Source organism: Abramis brama (assembly GCF_963993115.1).
Source record: "Abramis brama genome assembly, chromosome: 19".
Taxonomy (NCBI): domain Eukaryota; kingdom Metazoa; phylum Chordata; class Actinopteri; order Cypriniformes; family Leuciscidae; genus Abramis; species Abramis brama.
The window spans coordinates 21916462-21936383 of NC_139981.1; the positions used below are offsets into that span (position 1 = coordinate 21916462).

At 36.9% G+C, this 19922-nt stretch overlaps 1 protein-coding gene across 1 annotated transcript in view; it reads right to left on the bottom strand.

The window, feature by feature from the left end:
- Positions 1-19922, bottom strand: part of lmbrd1 (LMBR1 domain containing 1) — an 89888-nt gene that overhangs the window by 13760 nt on the left and 56206 nt on the right. Inside the window, exons 11-14 of the mRNA XM_084093711.1 lie at positions 19752-19854; positions 14403-14507; positions 13322-13471; positions 10985-11066 (exon numbers count right to left, since the gene is read on the bottom strand). Of these exons, the coding sequence (XP_083949837.1) occupies positions 10985-11066; positions 13322-13471; positions 14403-14507; positions 19752-19854 (440 nt within the window). The remainder of the gene's footprint in view (positions 1-10984; positions 11067-13321; positions 13472-14402; positions 14508-19751; positions 19855-19922) is intronic.

The window sequence follows — 19922 nt, forward strand, 5'->3', positions numbered from 1 at the left end:
TTAATAAAATATTAAACTGTAATTTAAAAACAAACATCATGATAAAGACATCATGCATTGCCAAAAATCATGGTAGTACCATGGTAACTTAGCAACCTACTTGGGGGGGGGTACACTTTTTTATAAAGCATTATGAACATTCACTCAATTCAATGAGCTGAAATATAAAAATGTCACAGGCGTGCTTGAGATGGTGCCAATGTTCCCTTCAGTCAAACTGAGCAGATTTGGAATGCATGCACACCAGTGAGATGGAGAATGAGAATTTAATTAAAACTGTGGATTAGACAAGTTTCCTAAAGTTCTAAGAGGTTTATGAGAAAAGAAATGCATGCCAAGTAATGACATTAAAGATAATCAGATAAACTTGATCAGAGATATGCAATTGTGATTTCCTTTCAACTGTCCATCACTTCAAACTGAAAATGCTGTCATTATTTACTCACCCTCATTCCATTCCAAAACGGTTATATTTTTATTAATTAAAAACAATTATAACAATTATATGTAAGCAATAAGGTACTCGAGACAAGTGCTGTATCGTGAATATGTAACGGCTGAAGGGCGTTGTTAGGCACGACGTGAAGCGGAGTTATTGCTAATTGCTTTTATAAAACGGTTACCACACAATACAACTATTAAAGCCGAAAAACATGCATCTATGCAACTTTTATGAAGTAAAATCACTAAAAGCCTTCCTTCCGCTGGAAAAAATAGTCCCTGACCGTAAACAGCAACAAAAGTTACATACATTATTTCGCCAATAGATGGCGGCAAAGACCGTCTTTATGAGTGAGTCAGTCAGTAGAGAAGACTTTTACATTGAAAGGAATCAAACTTGTGAACACGGAGAAGGAAGATGCAACTGACAGATGACTATGGGCACGGAAAAACCCCTTAACTGTTAAAAGGACAAGATATCGCAGCGGACATTCAAACAGATTTTTTTTTTATTATGAATATGACTGACCTGAAGGAAAATGCTATATCTACTGTAAATGCAGGTACACTCGCTCATAGATATCATATATAAAGGCTAGATGTCTGGTGCGCGCTGCTGGCCAATGGAGATCGACGTCCGCACACGGCGGCCATCTTGCCACAGTGGACTCGCTCACTCATTTAATGGTGCATATACTTTTAAATAACCATAACTTGCTCAATTTTCTACCGATTTTCAAACGGTTTGGTTTGTTATAAACGTCAGAGATGTAGTTATGACACTACATACATACACTGCATACATATGAATAATTATAACATACATGTTCAAGCATTCGGAATTATAGCCACGTTAATAACGTTTGTAAGAAACCAAACCGTTTGTAAATCCGTCAATATTTCAGCGAGATATGAGGATTTGTGTGCATGCTGATCACTCACCTAATGCACAGCTTCACTGCGGTAAGATGGCCGAACGGTGATGCCGGAAGTGACTGCGCCATAAGACATCTAGCGTTTATATATGATATCTATGCACTCGCTTACTCGATCTCTCACAATACTCTACTATAGCTTCAATGAACAATATCAATGAGATCAAACATGTGTTTAAGTTACTAAGAGTGGTTGCTAGGGGTGTTGTGTAGTGATACATAGAATAGTTGGGTGAAGCGGTCATAGCCGTGTTTTATCGTGAATAAAGCACAGCTATTGACCAATCAGAATCAAGGATTGGAACTAACTGTTTTATAAACAGTATTTTGAACTTGTATGTTATATTCCAAGTTTTCTGAATCCTGAAGTAAAGTCAACTATCAAAAAAATTGACCTGCAACCAGACGCATATGTGTTGTTTTGATTCGAGAGCTGATGTACTTTTGTTCCATGAACTCGCTTTGGATAATATATTTTTGTGCAAACTAAGCACTCGTGTCACTTCATAATATTGAGGTTAAACCACTGGAGTCACATGGATTACTTTATTGATGTCTTTCCTACTGTTCTGGACCTTGAATGTGGTAGTTACATAGCTCCCAATGGAGGGACAGAGAGCTCTTGGATTTCATTAAAATGATCTTCATTTGTGTTTCGAAGATGAACGAGTGTTCACACTCATTATGAAACATTATGACTGAGGAAATATTGACAGAACTAATCCTTTAACAGTAAGACTAAACTATCTTTTAATCTTCTTTGGAGTGTCTGAAAATGCCTTATAATGTAACAGAGGCATGAAAATTTCATTTTTTAAATCTTTATTATTTATTTTCGATCTTGTTTCAACAGTGCTTCGAGCTCTTAAGAACAGTGCATTAAAAATCAACAGGATATATTTTTCCAAACAAACCACATCTGTGCATTTGCTGAGAGCCAGACGAGCATCAGGCGTTCATTAGACCATGGTTAGAAATCAATCTGACAGGATGAGGAAATTTATGCCTGGCCGACTGGAGGGGAGAGCAGAACATTGTAAGTTTCATTTTAATTTGCAGCTCCTGAATCTATTGGCACACCAAGTGACTTGGTGGATGGTAGCCATGGCAACAATACTTGATCCTCCAGATACACTGCATATATCTGAACTAAAATGAACAAATATAATATCATTAAACGAGTGCAAAGAGAGACAGGAAGAGAGATGTGCACAAGCTAAAATAAATCTGAAAGACTAAGGAAAATGATAATACAGTTGCCTGTTGAATGCATACACGTAAATACATAAGCGCTGCCTTTTATGTCAAATGCACTCCATAGCTGTGCATTCAGCAGTGCAGATGCCTTCAGCAGAGGTTTAAACACGAATTCTGCATACATAGCAAGATCCCATGAATCCCAGCGCCTGTTTAACTGCCCTTTTACTAAGGGTAGACGGTATAACCTTAATCTTATATCACGGCATGACTAATTTAGGGTACGGATAATATGTATCCCAATATTGCTTTTTCTGCTGATTATATGTAACTCTTGAGTTAATATTTTATAAAAAATATTTTATTTGTGTATATATATACACACACATACATACATATATATTTTATATATATTTTATATTTTATATATATATATATATATATATATATATATATATATATATAAAATAAAAATAGCTATTTTTATTTTTTATTTTTATTATTAAAAATAAGAACAAAGAAGCAAATTACAAACAGTAGGACAAATACAATAGAGCAAAAATACAAATTAAATAAATGTTATGTTTTTCAGCCACAGTAGGTGTATTTAAAGCTGCAGTCCGTAACTTTTTTGGGTAAAAAATTATCCCAAATAAATTTTTGAGCAAGTACATAACCAGCCAGTGTTCAAAACTATCTGCTTGATTTGACTGATATATATATATATAGCAAAATAAACTGTGACATATTATACCCACAATTCTTGAAAAAACACAAGACCAAAAACTGATTCAGACACTTTAACCTGACCATGTTTTGCTTAAGTGTTTTTTCTTTAATTTCTAATGCGACCTTTTTACACCACAGACTAAATAAAATTAAGCATTGCTTAGTAATTGGTGACCTAAATTTGTATTATCTAATTATGTACTTAAATTTAACAGCTGACAGCTATTCGACCTAATTCATTTGTGAGACATTATATATATATATATATATATATATATATATATATATATATATATATATATATATATATATATATATATATAAGAAATGTACATCTAAAACAAATACAAACTTGAAATTCTGATTGAATGCCACGTTCAAAGCCATTAAATAGTCAATATCTGCATCTATAACTGCACATCAACTGAAGTCTATATGAATGTGTCAAGTTGTGACGTTGCTTGGCAACTGCAAGCAACTAAACTCTTAATATGGCACCCCATAATAACAAGTTCTTCCACATTTTGACTTGTTTAGGATGTCACACTTTTTCACATTTATTCGTATTTCACTTTCACGTGAAAATAACGTAAAGCAGTCCTGCTGACTACCAGCAACACAAATATATCTACTACCTTACCGGATGACACATTCCTACTGTCGCACGGTATATCCCATCATATCGCCCGGCACTAATTGACACTCTCCATCACTCAAACACAAAGCACTTCCTCTTGCGCTTGAAGGACAACCCAACCCTGGCATTATTGCCAATCCAAGCTGTGCTCTGTGAAGCAGGACTCGCCTCTTGCTCTGTCGACTTGAGGCGTGGAAGTGGCGGGGTTCGAGAGCACGGGTCGGGCCCTGCGGGGAGAGATGCTCTCGGTTGGATACCGCGCCCTCCCTGTCGCATGTGTTCTCCCTGCTTGACACTTCCACCCACTCACGCCTGGTTGTGCAACGGCTGTTACGCAAGACAGAGCAGCTTCCAGAGTGATGAGAAGAATCGGGTTGCTGCACAAGAGGGAACGATCTGGCAGAGCGAGTGGACTGCAGATGAAAAACGGCAACAAAAGCAGAGAGAGTGAGAAAAAAGTCGATATTATTCAATTCTTTCATCTACAGGCCAGCTAGCAGGGCAGGTTTTTGCTGCAGGTCAACAGGAACGGAGAGGCCGAAGCCAGGAAACTCTCTTCTCATCAAGGGTGTCAAAGTGACAGATGATAGGTTGAGAGTAGAGTCTGGAGAGAATTGAGGAAACGGCTGAATTGATTACTCATTCAATTACAATAATTAAGCAGCTACTTGAGGCACTCTGTCTTAACCTGCTTTTTGTCATTTACTACTCTTTGAAAGAAGAAAAGACAAGTCCTTAATTTCTCTTTAAGAGAAAAAAAAGAGCTCAACAATGGACACTTTTGTGTTCATGAGCATCAAATTAATCCCTACGACCATATCAGCATCCAAACTGCAGAAAAAAATAATAATTTTGTGACCAGCACACACACAAAAAAAGTCCAGAAACTCTTAAAAAAAATAAAAGGAGGTTCTCAGCCTTTGTAGGTTCTATTTTCTACAAAAATAGACATTTTAGGAAATATAATCTTACTACATTTTGATTAAAAATAATACAAAGAGAAAGAAAATTCCATTACGAAGGGTTTCCTAAACTGGGGTTAGAGGAGGAACTACAAGGGGTTTGTAAATTTATGAAAAGTTTATAATTATTATTAATTAAATCTTATATTATTAAATCTTAAAAGCATTCAATTAAAATCAATAAATCATTTTAAAATAAAAGGTGGCCACTTAATTTTCTGTGTAATTATAATCGTATAACTGGTGGCCGATCTGTGTGTGCAATTTCACAAAACTAGAAGATTTTCCAATCATATAGAAGCAATAGGCTTTTTATTATTATTATTTTTTTTAGATCTCTTCAATCCATATACTCAAAACAGACTAGCATAGCAGAGAATAGCAGGGAACACAACCACTAAATTTAGATGACACGGAACCATGAGCAAACAAAAAGTATACACAGGTTGAACGAGGGAACTAAACAGGAACATCTGAACCGAATAATAATTAATGTGTAGCCATAGAAACTAACAAGACCGACGGACCAGAGCGGCATCCATGGCCCGGAAGCCCAAGGCGGAGCTGCTGGCTCACGGAACTGAGGCGGAGACAGGGACTCGGCTGACCAGAGGAAGGTAGAAGCCTGGTGCAGCCAAGGGGTGGACGGGAGAGGCGCAGCCGGAGACCCGAGAGTTATTGGCGGAAGCTGAGGGAAGATCGACCGACGCTGATCTGAAGGGACGAGGGAGCCCGGAGGAGCACAGTGCAGACAGGCTACAGTGGAGACAACGGAACGCAGAGCCGGGGCGGAGCCGATGGGCCGACAGGCCGAGGTGGAGACATGGGACTGGAGGCCCGAAGTACAGATGACGAGACGCATGGAGCTAAAGGCGGGGGCAGAGCTGAGGAGCTGAACAACACCAGCAGAGCCGACGGGTCCAGGGGACTGGCCATAACCAGTGGAGGAGATGGGACCAGGAAGTCAGGCGGGAACGTCGGAGGAAGCAGATTGGCGGACAGGACAAAGATTGGAGGATGGGGTCTTGTGTGGGAACTGGATCCGCGGACCACAGATCTGTAAGGAACAGGTCCGCTCCTGGCTCTGAGATGGACTGAGCAGCGCGTGTCCATCAATTTTATTTATTTATTAATTTTGATAGATATATATATATATATATATATATATATATATATATATATATATATACACATATACATATAAAGAGACCAAAGCGTAGCCTATTTGTTGAACGTTTAAACCATCTTATAATCAACATGAAACACTGATTCATCCAGTTGCCCAAATATCGAGTAGACTTTGTTTTGTTAGAGCTGGTCTATCATTCATCTGAGTGGCTGTTGAATGATGTTCATTTGAATGACCTCTACCGGACATTACACAGCCATAAATCATGTCAACACATAACAATCATTTATGCTCACTTTCTCAACCAAGCTGACCAGCTCTCTGCATCATTAAGCGGATCAAAAACAGTCTATTTTTGGACTCGGGCGTGGAAAATCAACTGTTAGCCTGTTCCTATTATCTAGAACAAAGACAACAAATTTGACTTCACTGCAACGATCTGAGAAATCATTCGGGGTGAAAAACAGCCGCCAGTGACTCCAATCACAGAAATCAAACCCCGATAATGAGGCGAGAGTCTCAATATCAGAGGCAACCACAGGAACAGTCAAATATTTGCTGCGATACACCATCTGGAGAAAGATAGAGACAGATGATTCAGAAATATAAGAACAAATCGAAATAAGCGATTAACTTGTACCACAAACAAACTGCTGGGAGCTTTTAATTCCACTCAGCATGCCTAATGGATTCAAACCTCAATAGAGGAAAATTGGTTAAACTAAAATGAGATAATATCGAGGAAAATTTCAAATGCTTTCCAGATTGATGTAGATTGTCAAAAACCTTTTATTGCACCATGCTTTTTTTTCTAACCATTTTACCAAAAGCCGTATCACACTGATGTGAACAGTAATTGTAATAAAAGCAAATGGAAATCACATTTCCCACAGTGAAGCGATGGAGAGTCCCATGCTAATGGACGGTGTGCAGCTTGTCTTGCACTGTTCTATCTGAAACCAGTAATGAGGCGTTTTGCTGATGATGGGTAGGTGGCAGAAACACAATGATTGGGCTCCGCTGACCGACTGCAGATGGGAAAAGGCCAAAACCCACACAAACAGATTGGGAGGCTGTGCTGGTTGGCAAGCAGACGGATTAAAACTACGCTGGTTCTAAAGTGTGAGTCAACTGGAGATGGATCAATTTCGGGTGACCCGCAGAGCAACTTCTGTTGCACAGATTTATCCTCCATTGTGCGAGACAGTGCCTCATTTTGGCTTTGAGAGACTTAATTGGGTTATGATACAAAGCATTGTTTGAAGGAGGCATATGGGGAAGTGTTCACGCAGACACAGACTAATGCAACGCAACCATCTTCTACTGTTTTTTGTTCAGCTTTTTCTGTCATCTTATTATTAGAGGTATTTCCTAATAAAAACATCACAATTGTTGTTGCTCCTACAGTACCTAAGGTTAGGGATTTGAAAAGCATGTACATGTACAACTCGCACCGTTTGTGCTACGAACATGAATGATACTTCAAATCATGCAGCTTGTTGAGGAGAGGTGTGCTATTACTGTATAGAGCAATCTGACTTTTTCTTTTCACCTGGCAGGCGATAAAATAAGCGGCATATACTTACCCTGAATGGATCCGAGCTGTAACGGTGTAGAAACATGCTAAAACCATGTTGAACACTGCAGCAACTGCCTAGCAACCACATAGAACACCCTAGCAACAGCAAAGAAACATGTTTTAAGCTATTCAGAATCAGAACAATTTAGCAACCGCATAGCAACTACCGTGGGAGTGAGTTTTGAGCAAGCAACACTTACATTTACTTCAGAAAGCTAGCTAATAATATGATCATTTTGCAGCTGAAGTCAGGTCTAACATGACCTGAATTTTTAATAGCAGCCTATACAAATGGGGAGTACAGGAAATTCTTAGCCTGTCAGTATGATATTCTGGCAGAATCCGAGGACTTGAAGAGAGTGAGAAGCAATTAGAAGGTGGAATATAGCCCAGCACAGGGAGGTGTATTTTAGGAAAGGTTACAGCTGATGGGGGACACTTCTTAAGGACATTAAGGAAGATTGGCCACTTCTTCTTGGTTCACTGATCCAATTGCATATTAATATTTTTGATTTCACTATTATTCCAATATCCTTCAATGAGATTGGATTGTAATATCGGAGTGCCCTCCGCTGGATGGAAAACAGTATCATGACTGCACATTTAGGCTGGATGGCAGTCACCAATCCCATCTGAATCCACCGTGACATTAAGGAATAACTTATAGCTCTATTTCCCAGGGTTTGAAGTTGATCTCATAAAATGTGTCAAAAAGACACTGAGAGACAAACCTAGTATTAAATTAACTAGATGTTAAAGAGCTTAAAATAACTAGTCACAACGTGACATCTCGCTGTTAAAACATTAAATCAAAGCTTTTACTGTAAATCCGGTACTTTTAAATCACATTTTCCCCCTTCTGCCATCATGAGAATACAATCTCTGACTGCAGTCTCTATAATACATTGAACTAGATGCTGCCTTTGTGCACTGCACAGTCAAAACACACAGATCTATCAGCAATTAACTGTAAACGTATGGTGGCAATTAACCTTATAGATCGTAATTAACACTTTCGCTGGTTTAAGCCACTAATTTTACAGCATTTTAATTAATGTAGATCTCTCTCTGACAGACTGTGCTATTTGCCGTCTCACCCTTTCGTAATGAAAACCGAGCAAAGCTGCAAGGGTCATTTTCTGCAGGCACGACATCTAACTTCATATCTTTATATTACCAAGACATTGTCTTTCCTCATTGACTGAGCACACAAAACCAAACACTCGGATACTGTATGTTAAAACAGATACAGCAGTACAAAAACGCAATGGTCTGTCGCACCTGAAATGATTTTTATCTCCTATTCAGATTCTGAGTCTGTCTCCTGCTGGTTTACGATTTCATCTCACATCTATCATCATTAATAGCTGCTGCTTCTTATATGCAAACTGTCCTCTGCAAAATCCATTTCATTCTATTTACTGAGTACTCGGCTCATCTCTTCATAACAGACATACAAATAAATATTTAGAACTGTTTGGATCAGGGGGCGACTGATATATAGTCAAGCTTGTATTTGCATGGCCACCTCACTGTAATCGAGAACACAAACAGTTCAGAAAGAACAAGTAAATATCAGACTGTTGCATATAATGGGTGAAAATAGCACAACAGTTGGGTTAAATCCAAGAAGTAAAAATCCCATTCATATTCTCCACAGAGAAACTGATGTTCAACAATAACATATAAATCTTTCAAACAAGACCTACTATGAGCTCTGAGGTTGTTAATGGATGATATATGCTTCTGTAGAAACCATAAGTGTGATTTCAGTTGTTTAATTGCAAAATTCCCAATGAAGAACTAAACTGCCAACATAATTCTGAAGACAGCAATTGCTATTACCATGAAAACGTAAATCGTGGCAGAAGAGATCCAATCTCACGAAGCACCGTGAACGATGTAATCGGGCCTCTCAAGCTACATTACGATTATTTTGCAAAAAACTTAAAATAATGCTTTTGTATTTATACATTTATTTTTTTATATTGTACTATTATTTTTGATTCATTTTTGATTAATTTGCATAGTAACCAGCGACGGTTTATGCGCGCATCTTTAATGGTAACATAATACACGGATTAATGAGCGCTGCTTTTTTCAAAATTTATTTGACAGATTTTCCTTTTCTTAATGGCATAAACAAGCTTTACTCCCTTGAAACTTAAACTGGAATGTCAGTTTCTGTCACTGCGACTTCCCGAATAGGCGAGCACGCGCGCACACATCACTTTTGAAGAAAAAATTTAAATTGAGGATGCGGTGCATCACGATGCATTGTGATATCAAATTGAACTGAATCGATGACATGATAATCGATTGATTATCGATCGTAATCGAACCAAACCGTGAGACCAGTGTCGGTTCACATCCCTACAGCTCACCAAGGCTGCATTTATTTGATCAAAAATACAGTAAAAATACTAATATTGTGAAATTTTATTACAATTTAAAAGAACTGTGTACAATTAATACATTTTAAAATGTAATTTATTCCTGTGATGGTAAAGCTGAATTTTCAGCATCATTACTCCAGTCTTCAGTGTCACATGATCCTTCAGAAATCATTCTAATATGCTGATGTGCTGCTCAATAAAAGTTTTTTTTATTTATTATTATCAATGTTGAAAACAGTTGTGCTGCTTAATATTTTTGGCTTTATAATATTAAAATGTATTATTTTAATATTTCAGGATTCTTCGATAAATAGAAAGTTCAAAAAAACTTTATTAAAATAACTTTATTTGAAATAGAAATCCTGAACTATAAACAAATATAAACAACTAAAAGTATAGAAAGAGTCTGAATAAAAGTATTAATTTATTTATAAATAAGTACTTGTTTGTATTTTTTTAGATTTACTAATATTTATTATTTTTATTTTTGCTTTAATTCAAAGTTTGTGTTGTAGTCATTCATTTCAGAATTGGTTGATTTAGGACATGGCTTAGAAATCTTTACTTTTTTTATTTTTTTTAATAGCAGAGATGATGAATGGGAAGTTGGAAAAAGTACTTAAGGAACTAAGAAATGTAGGTGTTCACAGATCTACAGCCAAAGACTCTTTATAAAGGAGCCAGCCACTGCATGTTTCACCTGAGGTTCACTTATAACATTAGTCAAGGTTTTTTGCTACTAAAGTCAAGGTTTCTTGTCAAAAGAAAAAATACATGACCCTTTTCTGCTCTCCCCGTAGAATTTTACAGGCTCTTTTTGGTACTGTACATTTAACACTTCTATATGTAAACGACCTCTGTTATTATTCGAAAGCTTTCATGATATTCCTCTCTCTTTAAACCTCTCGTCAACCTTCCTATATGGAATGATGAACCGTTATCCACTGACGTTGGTCACTCTGTGGGTGATAAAAAATACCTTCAGGAGCGTCTGCGTCGCATATCTTGGTGATGGCAGCGGAGTGATTGCCCTGTGATGAGTTTGCTGTAGGCACTGGGGTCTGGGGACAAAAAAAAAAGCCCAAAACAATAAGACCAAACTGATCTATGGAATATGACTCTAACTGCAAGTTAACCATATGCAATTTGCTTTAGTTTTTTTTTTTTTTTTTTTACATGAGAATGAGACATTAGCAATTGTCTCTTTTTTCCCATGCTCACTTGATAACTTACTACATTCTGGGACAAATTCACAAGACAGTTATGTGCACATTATTTCAGTGTAAAATCATATTCACTAATCCCCCGCAATCCAGTTTAATAGCCTTGCAGTGTTTAAATTAAGTCATTATCAATCTTTACAATGCCTCCTTTCTATTTAAATTAGACTTATTACACTGCACCTTATTAAAACAACTCTATTCTATATTCCTGGCAAAATGATATGTGAATGGCACTATTAGCGCTAAAGGGAAAGCAAGCAGTAAAAGCTATTTCATTAAAAAAAAAAGAAAAGATGCTTGCATTGATGGCAGTAGTAATTCATCAGATGATGGAGAAGAGCAATTTAACCTGCCACATAAGTAAACGTGTAGTGTTGTCGAGCACACTTTCGTCATTTTAAAGAGACGATTTATAATCAAACCCAATTGGCATAATTCATTAAGTAAACTGGTGCTAAAACAACACAGACTAAAGTACAAACAACACTTATATTTCTAGAACCCTCTCTTACAAGAATACTGAAAACAAAGCAAAGCAAACAAAGTTCTGACTGACTCATTCTGCAGAATTTCGTACGACACATACTAATTATAAGAGGAAGACTGACTCATAAGCTTTTTGGGTTATTACATTATGGGAATGTGTTCAGAAATACAAATACAGTTTTAAATTAGACATTCCATGTGCTTAGAGATAATATATTGCTGTTTATGAGTATGAGTAAACCTCACTTGTTTAAAAGTAAATGCATGAACTATATGTGTTAGTGTAATAATGAGTCAAATAATAAATTTGATAAATAAATTATGCTTGCAAAAATCTGATTCATACTGTCTCCAGATTCATAAATCTCCACGTGTTTCACCATTTAACATCACTAAAATAATACATATTAAATAATACATCATTAACATGAATTAAAACAATACTTTTTTCTATCTACTAAAAATCATTGTTATATGAGTTTCTTTTCATTGCACTTCAGTAAATCACTCTTCCTACCATTTCAATTTAAAATCTACTTCTGCATCCTGTTTGCTCCCTCAGTTCCAATTCAGAAATTCAATTGGAATTTAAAAAGCATTCTCAATTCAATTGTGCATGGCGCAAAACCCTGCAAAGCACATGTATTTCTCGGTTATTCGTTTATGCATGTTTCAGTCTTTACATCTGATGCTGCAGAGGTGCGAAGGACAGATGTAATTGGTCAGATTTCGACACATGCTGTGATGTTTGCTGAGTAGAACGGGGGGTTTGATCTTGCCGCGAGCTGTTCTTCCTATTCTCAGTCCTCCGCAGACGATTTGCTCCATCAGCCTTCTGACAGCTTGTCAAATTATTCTTTATTTGAGCTTGTATTTACGTGAAGGCAACATAACTTTTGGAAGTAATAAAATGGGATAACACGCACCACTGGATAGATGCAGAATGACTGCTACCCTTCCAGGAAGTGAATAGAAATCAGATTTGATCGATGAAGAGTTTGTCAGTTTCAGCCTCAGATGCCCATGGGCCGTTCACAGTCTGTTCAATGACCACATGATGCCTAGCGCAAATAAAAATGGCAAGCACTGACTGAAACTGCCACTATAACGTTTGGTATCATTTAGCAGAAGTGTGGATGGAGGCGTCACGTGTAGGTCTGATTAAGGTCTCTTCCTGTCTAAATGTGGGTGGTTCTTGGCCAGAATAAGCTGCAACTTGGATCAGATTTCATGCTAAAAGTTGCTAGGCTACATATGACTAGAATGTATAGATTCGCAGAAAAGAACACGAGGGCAAGCGTTCTCACTTGAGCAGGTCAAAGATATCAGACAGTTTTTAACATCACATAAATGTACGGACCTTTGAAGTAAAATTAAATAAATAACAGATGCAGGAAGGCATTTAATGGGTTTTGAAGAGAATCGGGAGAGAAGGATTTGAAATGCTTTCAGACACTTGCTTTGTAAAGGGTTGATCATTACACACTTATGTCACCGGCGTGGGCCCTGTTTGCTCAGAATACGACAGCTGTAATGCTGTAATCCTGTAATCTGCATGCTGCGCAGCACAGGGGATTGACTGCTACACAAACAAACCCACATCTCACCTGCAGCAGGTATTTCTGACTGCCGTACATGACGTATTGCGGGGCCAGACTGTAGATCATGTAGCTGGTGTGGAGGACGATGAGGAGGAGGATCATGCAGAGGAAGAGGAGGGCCTGCGGTCGGGTTCTCTGAGGCCTGATCTTATACAGCTGCACAAAAAGAAACATCCTTATATTACTGATATGACTGAGTGCTATGAACTGCAGAAATGTACATATACAATATATATATATATATATATATATATACAAATAATGTTGCAATAAGAGCAACAAAAACACGGAGAGGTAGAGCATCCTCAGTGCTATAGTGGATACTTTGAAAATATAGAGGGTCAAAATGGAAGTGAAAACTTTTTTCCAAGTAAAATGGTCAAACGGTGCCATTATTGCACAAAGTAAAGTTGCTAAAATTAATTATCAGAATTATTCCAAGTAATTTTTTCAAGCCATGAATCATGGTGAGCTGCTTAGGTCTGCTACCCAACACTTGCCCAGCAGTTCACATTGGATTTTGATTTGTAATCAAAAATAATTATTTATTTTTTTTATTTTTTTTTATTAACGTTAAATATGTATTACTTATTAAACAATTATGAATGTATTAATTAATAAATCAACATATGAGTTTATTTATTTATTTATTAATAATTATTATTTTATCAGCATATCTATATTTTATTGTTACACACTAAAATAACACTGTTAGATAGTCAATTTCACATTTATAGTATTTATAGTACTCCAAAAATCGATAATTATATATAAGGCCTAAAATATACCATATTTATATTTGATATATTATATAACATTTTTAATTAAAGTTAAATATGTATTATTTACCTTATTAAGAATATTATGATATATATATACACACAAACATAAATCAGCCCTAACATATACAATAGTTATTGTTGTTATATTATATGAATCGATAACAAAAACCTGCCTTACTCACATACCTTTAAACTACCTTTGGCCTATACAAAGTAAAAGGCTAAATTGAACCACTAAAACTCAATACAATAACCCTAATAAAGCGGGTAAATGAGGATGAAAAAGAAACGACGTTGTGTCTCACCCGTATCCAGAAGAACCAGATCCCCATGTTACGGATCCCGGCCATGGAGGTGAAGACAAAGTACATGGTGATGGTGGTGATGAGAACATAGTCCAGTGGGAAAACCTGAAAAAGGAAGAGAAACATCAACGGCAACTCCACAACTCCACACACACACACAACAAACACTTAGTGTCAGGCTTTAGTATCAACTAAAAGAACTATTAACTTGACAATGAAGATGGCCGGAAGTGTTGTCCGCTTTCAGTGCCTTTTCCTTGTGTGCCAGAATGGTTTTTAGAGTAAGTGATGCATGTTTCACAAACATCACAATGCTGGAGGCACAAAGGATATATATACACTCACATTCTCAGTGGTGGCCTAAAATACTGCCACTCCTGTGCGAGAGACGGATCGCTTCACAACTCTGAGGTGATCTTTCAGCAATTCCGACTATTTTCAATGCATTTCATCTCAAAAGAGCCACAGGAAGTACATGGCAGAACTGTTTGAAAGTCAAGCTAAAAATGGTCCTCTTTTTCCTGGAAGAGCTGCTGGCTCGTACAAATGACAATGCCTCGTCTGTTGGCAGCTTGTCCTCCATAACTCCACTGGAGCTGAAATGCTTTTTTTTTTTAAATGACCAAAACACGCACTGACCTTACCTTTTGCCCTCATATCGAGGATGGAATATGGTCAGTGACATCACAAAGCACAAATTAGAAATGTTTCTGGAAGCATGAGCAATAATTATCTGGCCTGCATGTCTTATCTCTTTGCAAATTACTTTTCTTTTTCCCTTTTCACAAGGCCTAATTGCTGAAATCAATGGTCTGGATTCCTGAACAATTTGGTTTAATCAAGCCATCTTAAGTAGCGAATGAAACAAGCGATCATATTTTATTCAAGCACATGGAAACTGATCACTGCACTACTTGAAGAAGATTGAAGGATTTGAAATCTCATCCGAAAGCACTAAATGATGAAAAGCATACTTATTTCCAATTAATAATAGACCTTAATTCAGAGGTCATCACATCTTTTTATGAGGCAAGCAGCCACAGACCAAGCGCCAAACTGTTTAAGGTCTTATATTTCATTTTGAGATATGTACATTGTTGTAATTGCAGATTGTGGTATTGTGGCAACACATTTCCTGGTTTCTGCTTTGACTAGATAAAAACTAGATGAAACCACAACTGTCAAGCATTATGAATATAAAAAACTGTTTTTAAAATCTGATCGAGGTGAATGTTTAGTCAGATCCAGTGAAATACATATCAAAACTTGGGGATACGGCCTCGGATTGTAACCTGTCTCGCCACACTAAAAAATAAATAAAGTGAGCGAAATTTTTTTTTGAAAAATTATACTGCACTTGCTTTGAAATTTCACTGTCCATTCAAATCAATATATCATTCAAATCTAATCAATACTAATTAATAAAAGCTCAATATTCTGCTACCCAAACCTTGTCCAATAGTTCACATTGGATTTGGGTTTGTAATGAAAAATGACTATTTTTATTGATTATATTTTACTAAAATTAATATTATTTTAATTATAAAAATAAAGAATTATTTTTAATTAATGCTATATATATATATATGTGTGTGTGTGTGTGTGTGCGCGCGTGTGTGTGTATACAAAAAAAAAGGAAAAAAAAAATATATATATATTTTTTTGTGTGTGTGTGTGTGAATATAATTAATATATATTATGTATTGTTGATATATTATAATAAATGCTCAATACATTTTTACACAACAGCAATATGGCCCAATTAGAGGAAGTTAATTGGTAATGTACACACCTGCCAAAGAATTTATGTTTCTCATGATGTTAAAAACCTTTTGATCGGACACTTTTTGCTTAAATACTTGAAATGAGTTTTGCAAATAAATATAAATAGCGCTGACACGCACTACTGTGCAAATGTTTTTTTTAAGAAATTAACACTTTCATTCAGTAATGACACTTTAAATTGATTGACAGTAAAGACATTTCTAAAGTTACAAAAGATTTCGATTTCAAATTAATGCTTTTCTTTTGAACATTGATATAAGAATCCGGAAATAAACATTCATCACGATTTCCACAGAAATAAGCAGCACCACTGTTTTCAACTTTAATAATAAGAAATGTGTCTTGAAAACTGGAGTACTGATGATGAAAATTAAGCTTTGTCATCACAAGAATAACATTACATTTTAAAATAAATTTTATGATATTACTGTTTTTACTGTACCATTCCATTTCACAATATCACTGTATTTTTGTTCAAATATTATTTCACAATGTTACTGTTTTTACTGTATTTTCTTCAAATAATTGCAGCCCTGGTGGTGAACGTGTTGCACACATTACAAGTAATGTGAGTTACGTAATCAAATTGCTTTTTCAAGTAACTAGAAAAGTAACACATTACTTTTAAATTTACAACAAAATATCAGTTTCTTTTTCAAATAAGTAACACAAGTTATTCTGTGTTTCCATTTATTGACAGACAGCTCTCCTGTCCCCATGTTGAGATAAATTGAAAGTAAAGGTGCAGAGGTGTTGTGTGCGCTGTGTAAACATGATGGTTATTATAATTCTAGACTAAACGTTAGCAGGCATTTACTCATCTCACTTGCACAAAACATATTCAATATCCCTTAAAATGAATTAAAAAAGTGAAATGCAAACTCAGAATATTACACAAACCTGCAATAATTAAATATGTTAAATAATACAAATATACTTTATGTATTTCATCTCATTTTATTTCTTAAGTAAGAGTGTTAAACCTTCTTCTCCTGCGTCCTATTCTTCTGCTCCCTCTACTGTACAGGTGTGAATTTGCATTTCCTTCAGCCTAAAGCTTATTCATTTAACTTATGGTGTGAAAGGGCCTTTAAATTATTAAAAAAATAGAACTTTTTTTGTTATTAAAAAACAAACAAGCAAGGCCAGCCTACCCCAGTAATGCAAAAGTAAAGCATTACTTCCCATGAAAAGTAATTAAGTAATGCAATTAGTTACTTTTTAGGGAGTAACGCAATATTGTAAAGCATTACTTTTAAAGTCCCCCTGTAGTCAATCATTTTATCCCTTAAAACTCATCTTGTTGAATGTTTACAACTCTCATGCCTCTCCCCCACTACCACCGAGCACCCTCCCATCGAGTTCGTCAGTGCGTGTGCACCAGATTTTCTGTGAAGTAATCGATCAACACCATGGAGTACTCAGAGGTAGGCTGATATTGTAACGTTTGTGAGGGTGGAGGGGGGATCTGTGGCGTGTGCACAAACTGTGATTGACAGTCAGATCCATAGACTGTAAAAAAAGATGGACGACGCCCCTTCGCTCTCTTCCATTGATGAGAACTGAAGCCGCCAGTGTCCCGATATGGCGCTGACATATTGGAACTTGAGTCTGCGCAGTAGCGATCTCGGGACCAGACCTGCCAGCCCGTTCTCATCCTAGGGCGTCATATATTGACGCTTTTGACATTTCGTCGACATCGAACGTACATGGCACCCTTTAGCGTCAATATGAGACGCAGATAGAAATGGGCCAGAAGGCGCCTCCTAATGGTCTAACCCTAACCCTACACTAGACCTAAACCTACCCATAACCGAACAAAGCTCTGTGCGTGTCATATTGACGCTAAAGGGTGCCATGTGCGTTCGATGTCGACGAAATGTCAAAAGCGTCAGTATATGACGCCCAAGGATGAGAATGCGTTGGACCTGCGCAGTAGTGAACAGGAAGTAAAGCCGCGAAATCAACGCTCCGCCCTCACTCTCGCAGAATGCACTCAGGGAGAGTGGATTCTGCACACTTTTTAAAAAATTTATTGCAGTATGACAAGAGGATTGTTAAAATAAAGTAAATACAATCTCCTCAGTCCTCCGAATATCCCGAAAAAAATATGTCCGTTGGTGCTTCAGTGACTACTTCGCTCTAGAACCTGTCAATCACAGCTGTCAATCATGACGTTACACCACCGCATCACATAACTAACTAAAAACCAACTTATTTTTGAAACAGACACTTTAACTTACATCCGCGTGATAAAAACGACAGCAAATGAAAGAAACCACCTTTGGAAAAAAGATATTTGAAGTGTAATTTAATTGTTTAGTTGGTCTCACGTCCCGTTGAATAACATGGGGAGGCGGGGCTTATGACCTATACTAGGACCAGTCACCGGGGGGCGATCGAGATGTTTTGGCTTCACTTTTCAGGGCTTGTGCGGCACGCTTGGTCAGATCTCACACAGCCCTGCACTGATTGGACCAGAAGAACTGGGAGCAGTGGATTTTTGGCTCTAGGTGGAGGTAGAAGAGCGGGTTTTTTTCTAAAACCGTCTGATTTATGTTGTTCTGTCGGAGCATAGTGTCGGTTTCAGTGAATATGATGAAAATATGATGATATGATGAAAATCTTGCCGACTGCAGCTTTAAAATAGCTGGAATGTAACTCTACACACTTATTTAGTATACGCGGTTCTATGAATATGCACATTAGCCCCGCCTCCACTCAGAGATCCACTTGTTGACGATCACACGTTGACCTGATTGGTTACAAGGTAGTTTGTGACGTCAGAAACACCAGCGATTTCAAACCGAGTTTCTGAGACTGTTTTTTGTTCACCGCAGTTTTAAGGAGAAAATACTCAGCAATGGTGTTGACTTATGAATTTGCACATGGTTTGTCTTAAAGCATATTAAAAACACCACATAGACACATAAACAACATTAAAATCTTGATTTTCACCATAGGGCGACTTTAAAAGTAACTTTCCCCAACACTGCATAAGAGAATTCTTATGCAGAGACTATAATTATTTATAGCAATTTTAAAACATAGGGTCTAGGACTCAAGTAAAGCTTTTCAATACTGCAAAAAAAAAAAAAAAAAAAAAAACCTTATTCGGGATGCCCCTCATGAAGTTTATTCAAAATATATTGGTTAATACATAATACCGGTATTTATACTTTCAATTTATGCTATTTTATAGATTTAATGGCTTTAATACAATTGAAAAATGAAGGAACTAGCGATAATAGGGAATGAGTAGGTGTGTCCAAACTTTTGAATGACAGTGTGCACTTGCCAATTAGAGAATCATGCATTTCTCACTGCTTCTGGTCTCGGCAGAAACTGCCTACACTGAGCAGATCGCATTCTTCACATCTCTTGCGACACATCCACGGCTGCTACTTCTAAGTGTCGTAGTAAAACCAAAGCGAACAATGCATTCCATTTCTGGCACCTTCTCCTCCCGAGCCATTACACAACTCTGGTCGCACACAACTTGCCATTAGCGCATGAGGACACAAATATGATTCTGAGACAAAAGAAAGAGAGGATGCTGCTCACCGGTTGCAGCGCCAGCAGTAGCTCATTAAGAGGGTTGGTTAAGTTGGTCCCAAAGATGATAAATCCAGTGCTGATTCCAGCTGAATGTAAAGCTTTATCCAGACTGCAACAAGACAAACACATTTAACAACATCATCACATAAGAGAGTGAATTAGAAACATCATTAACCA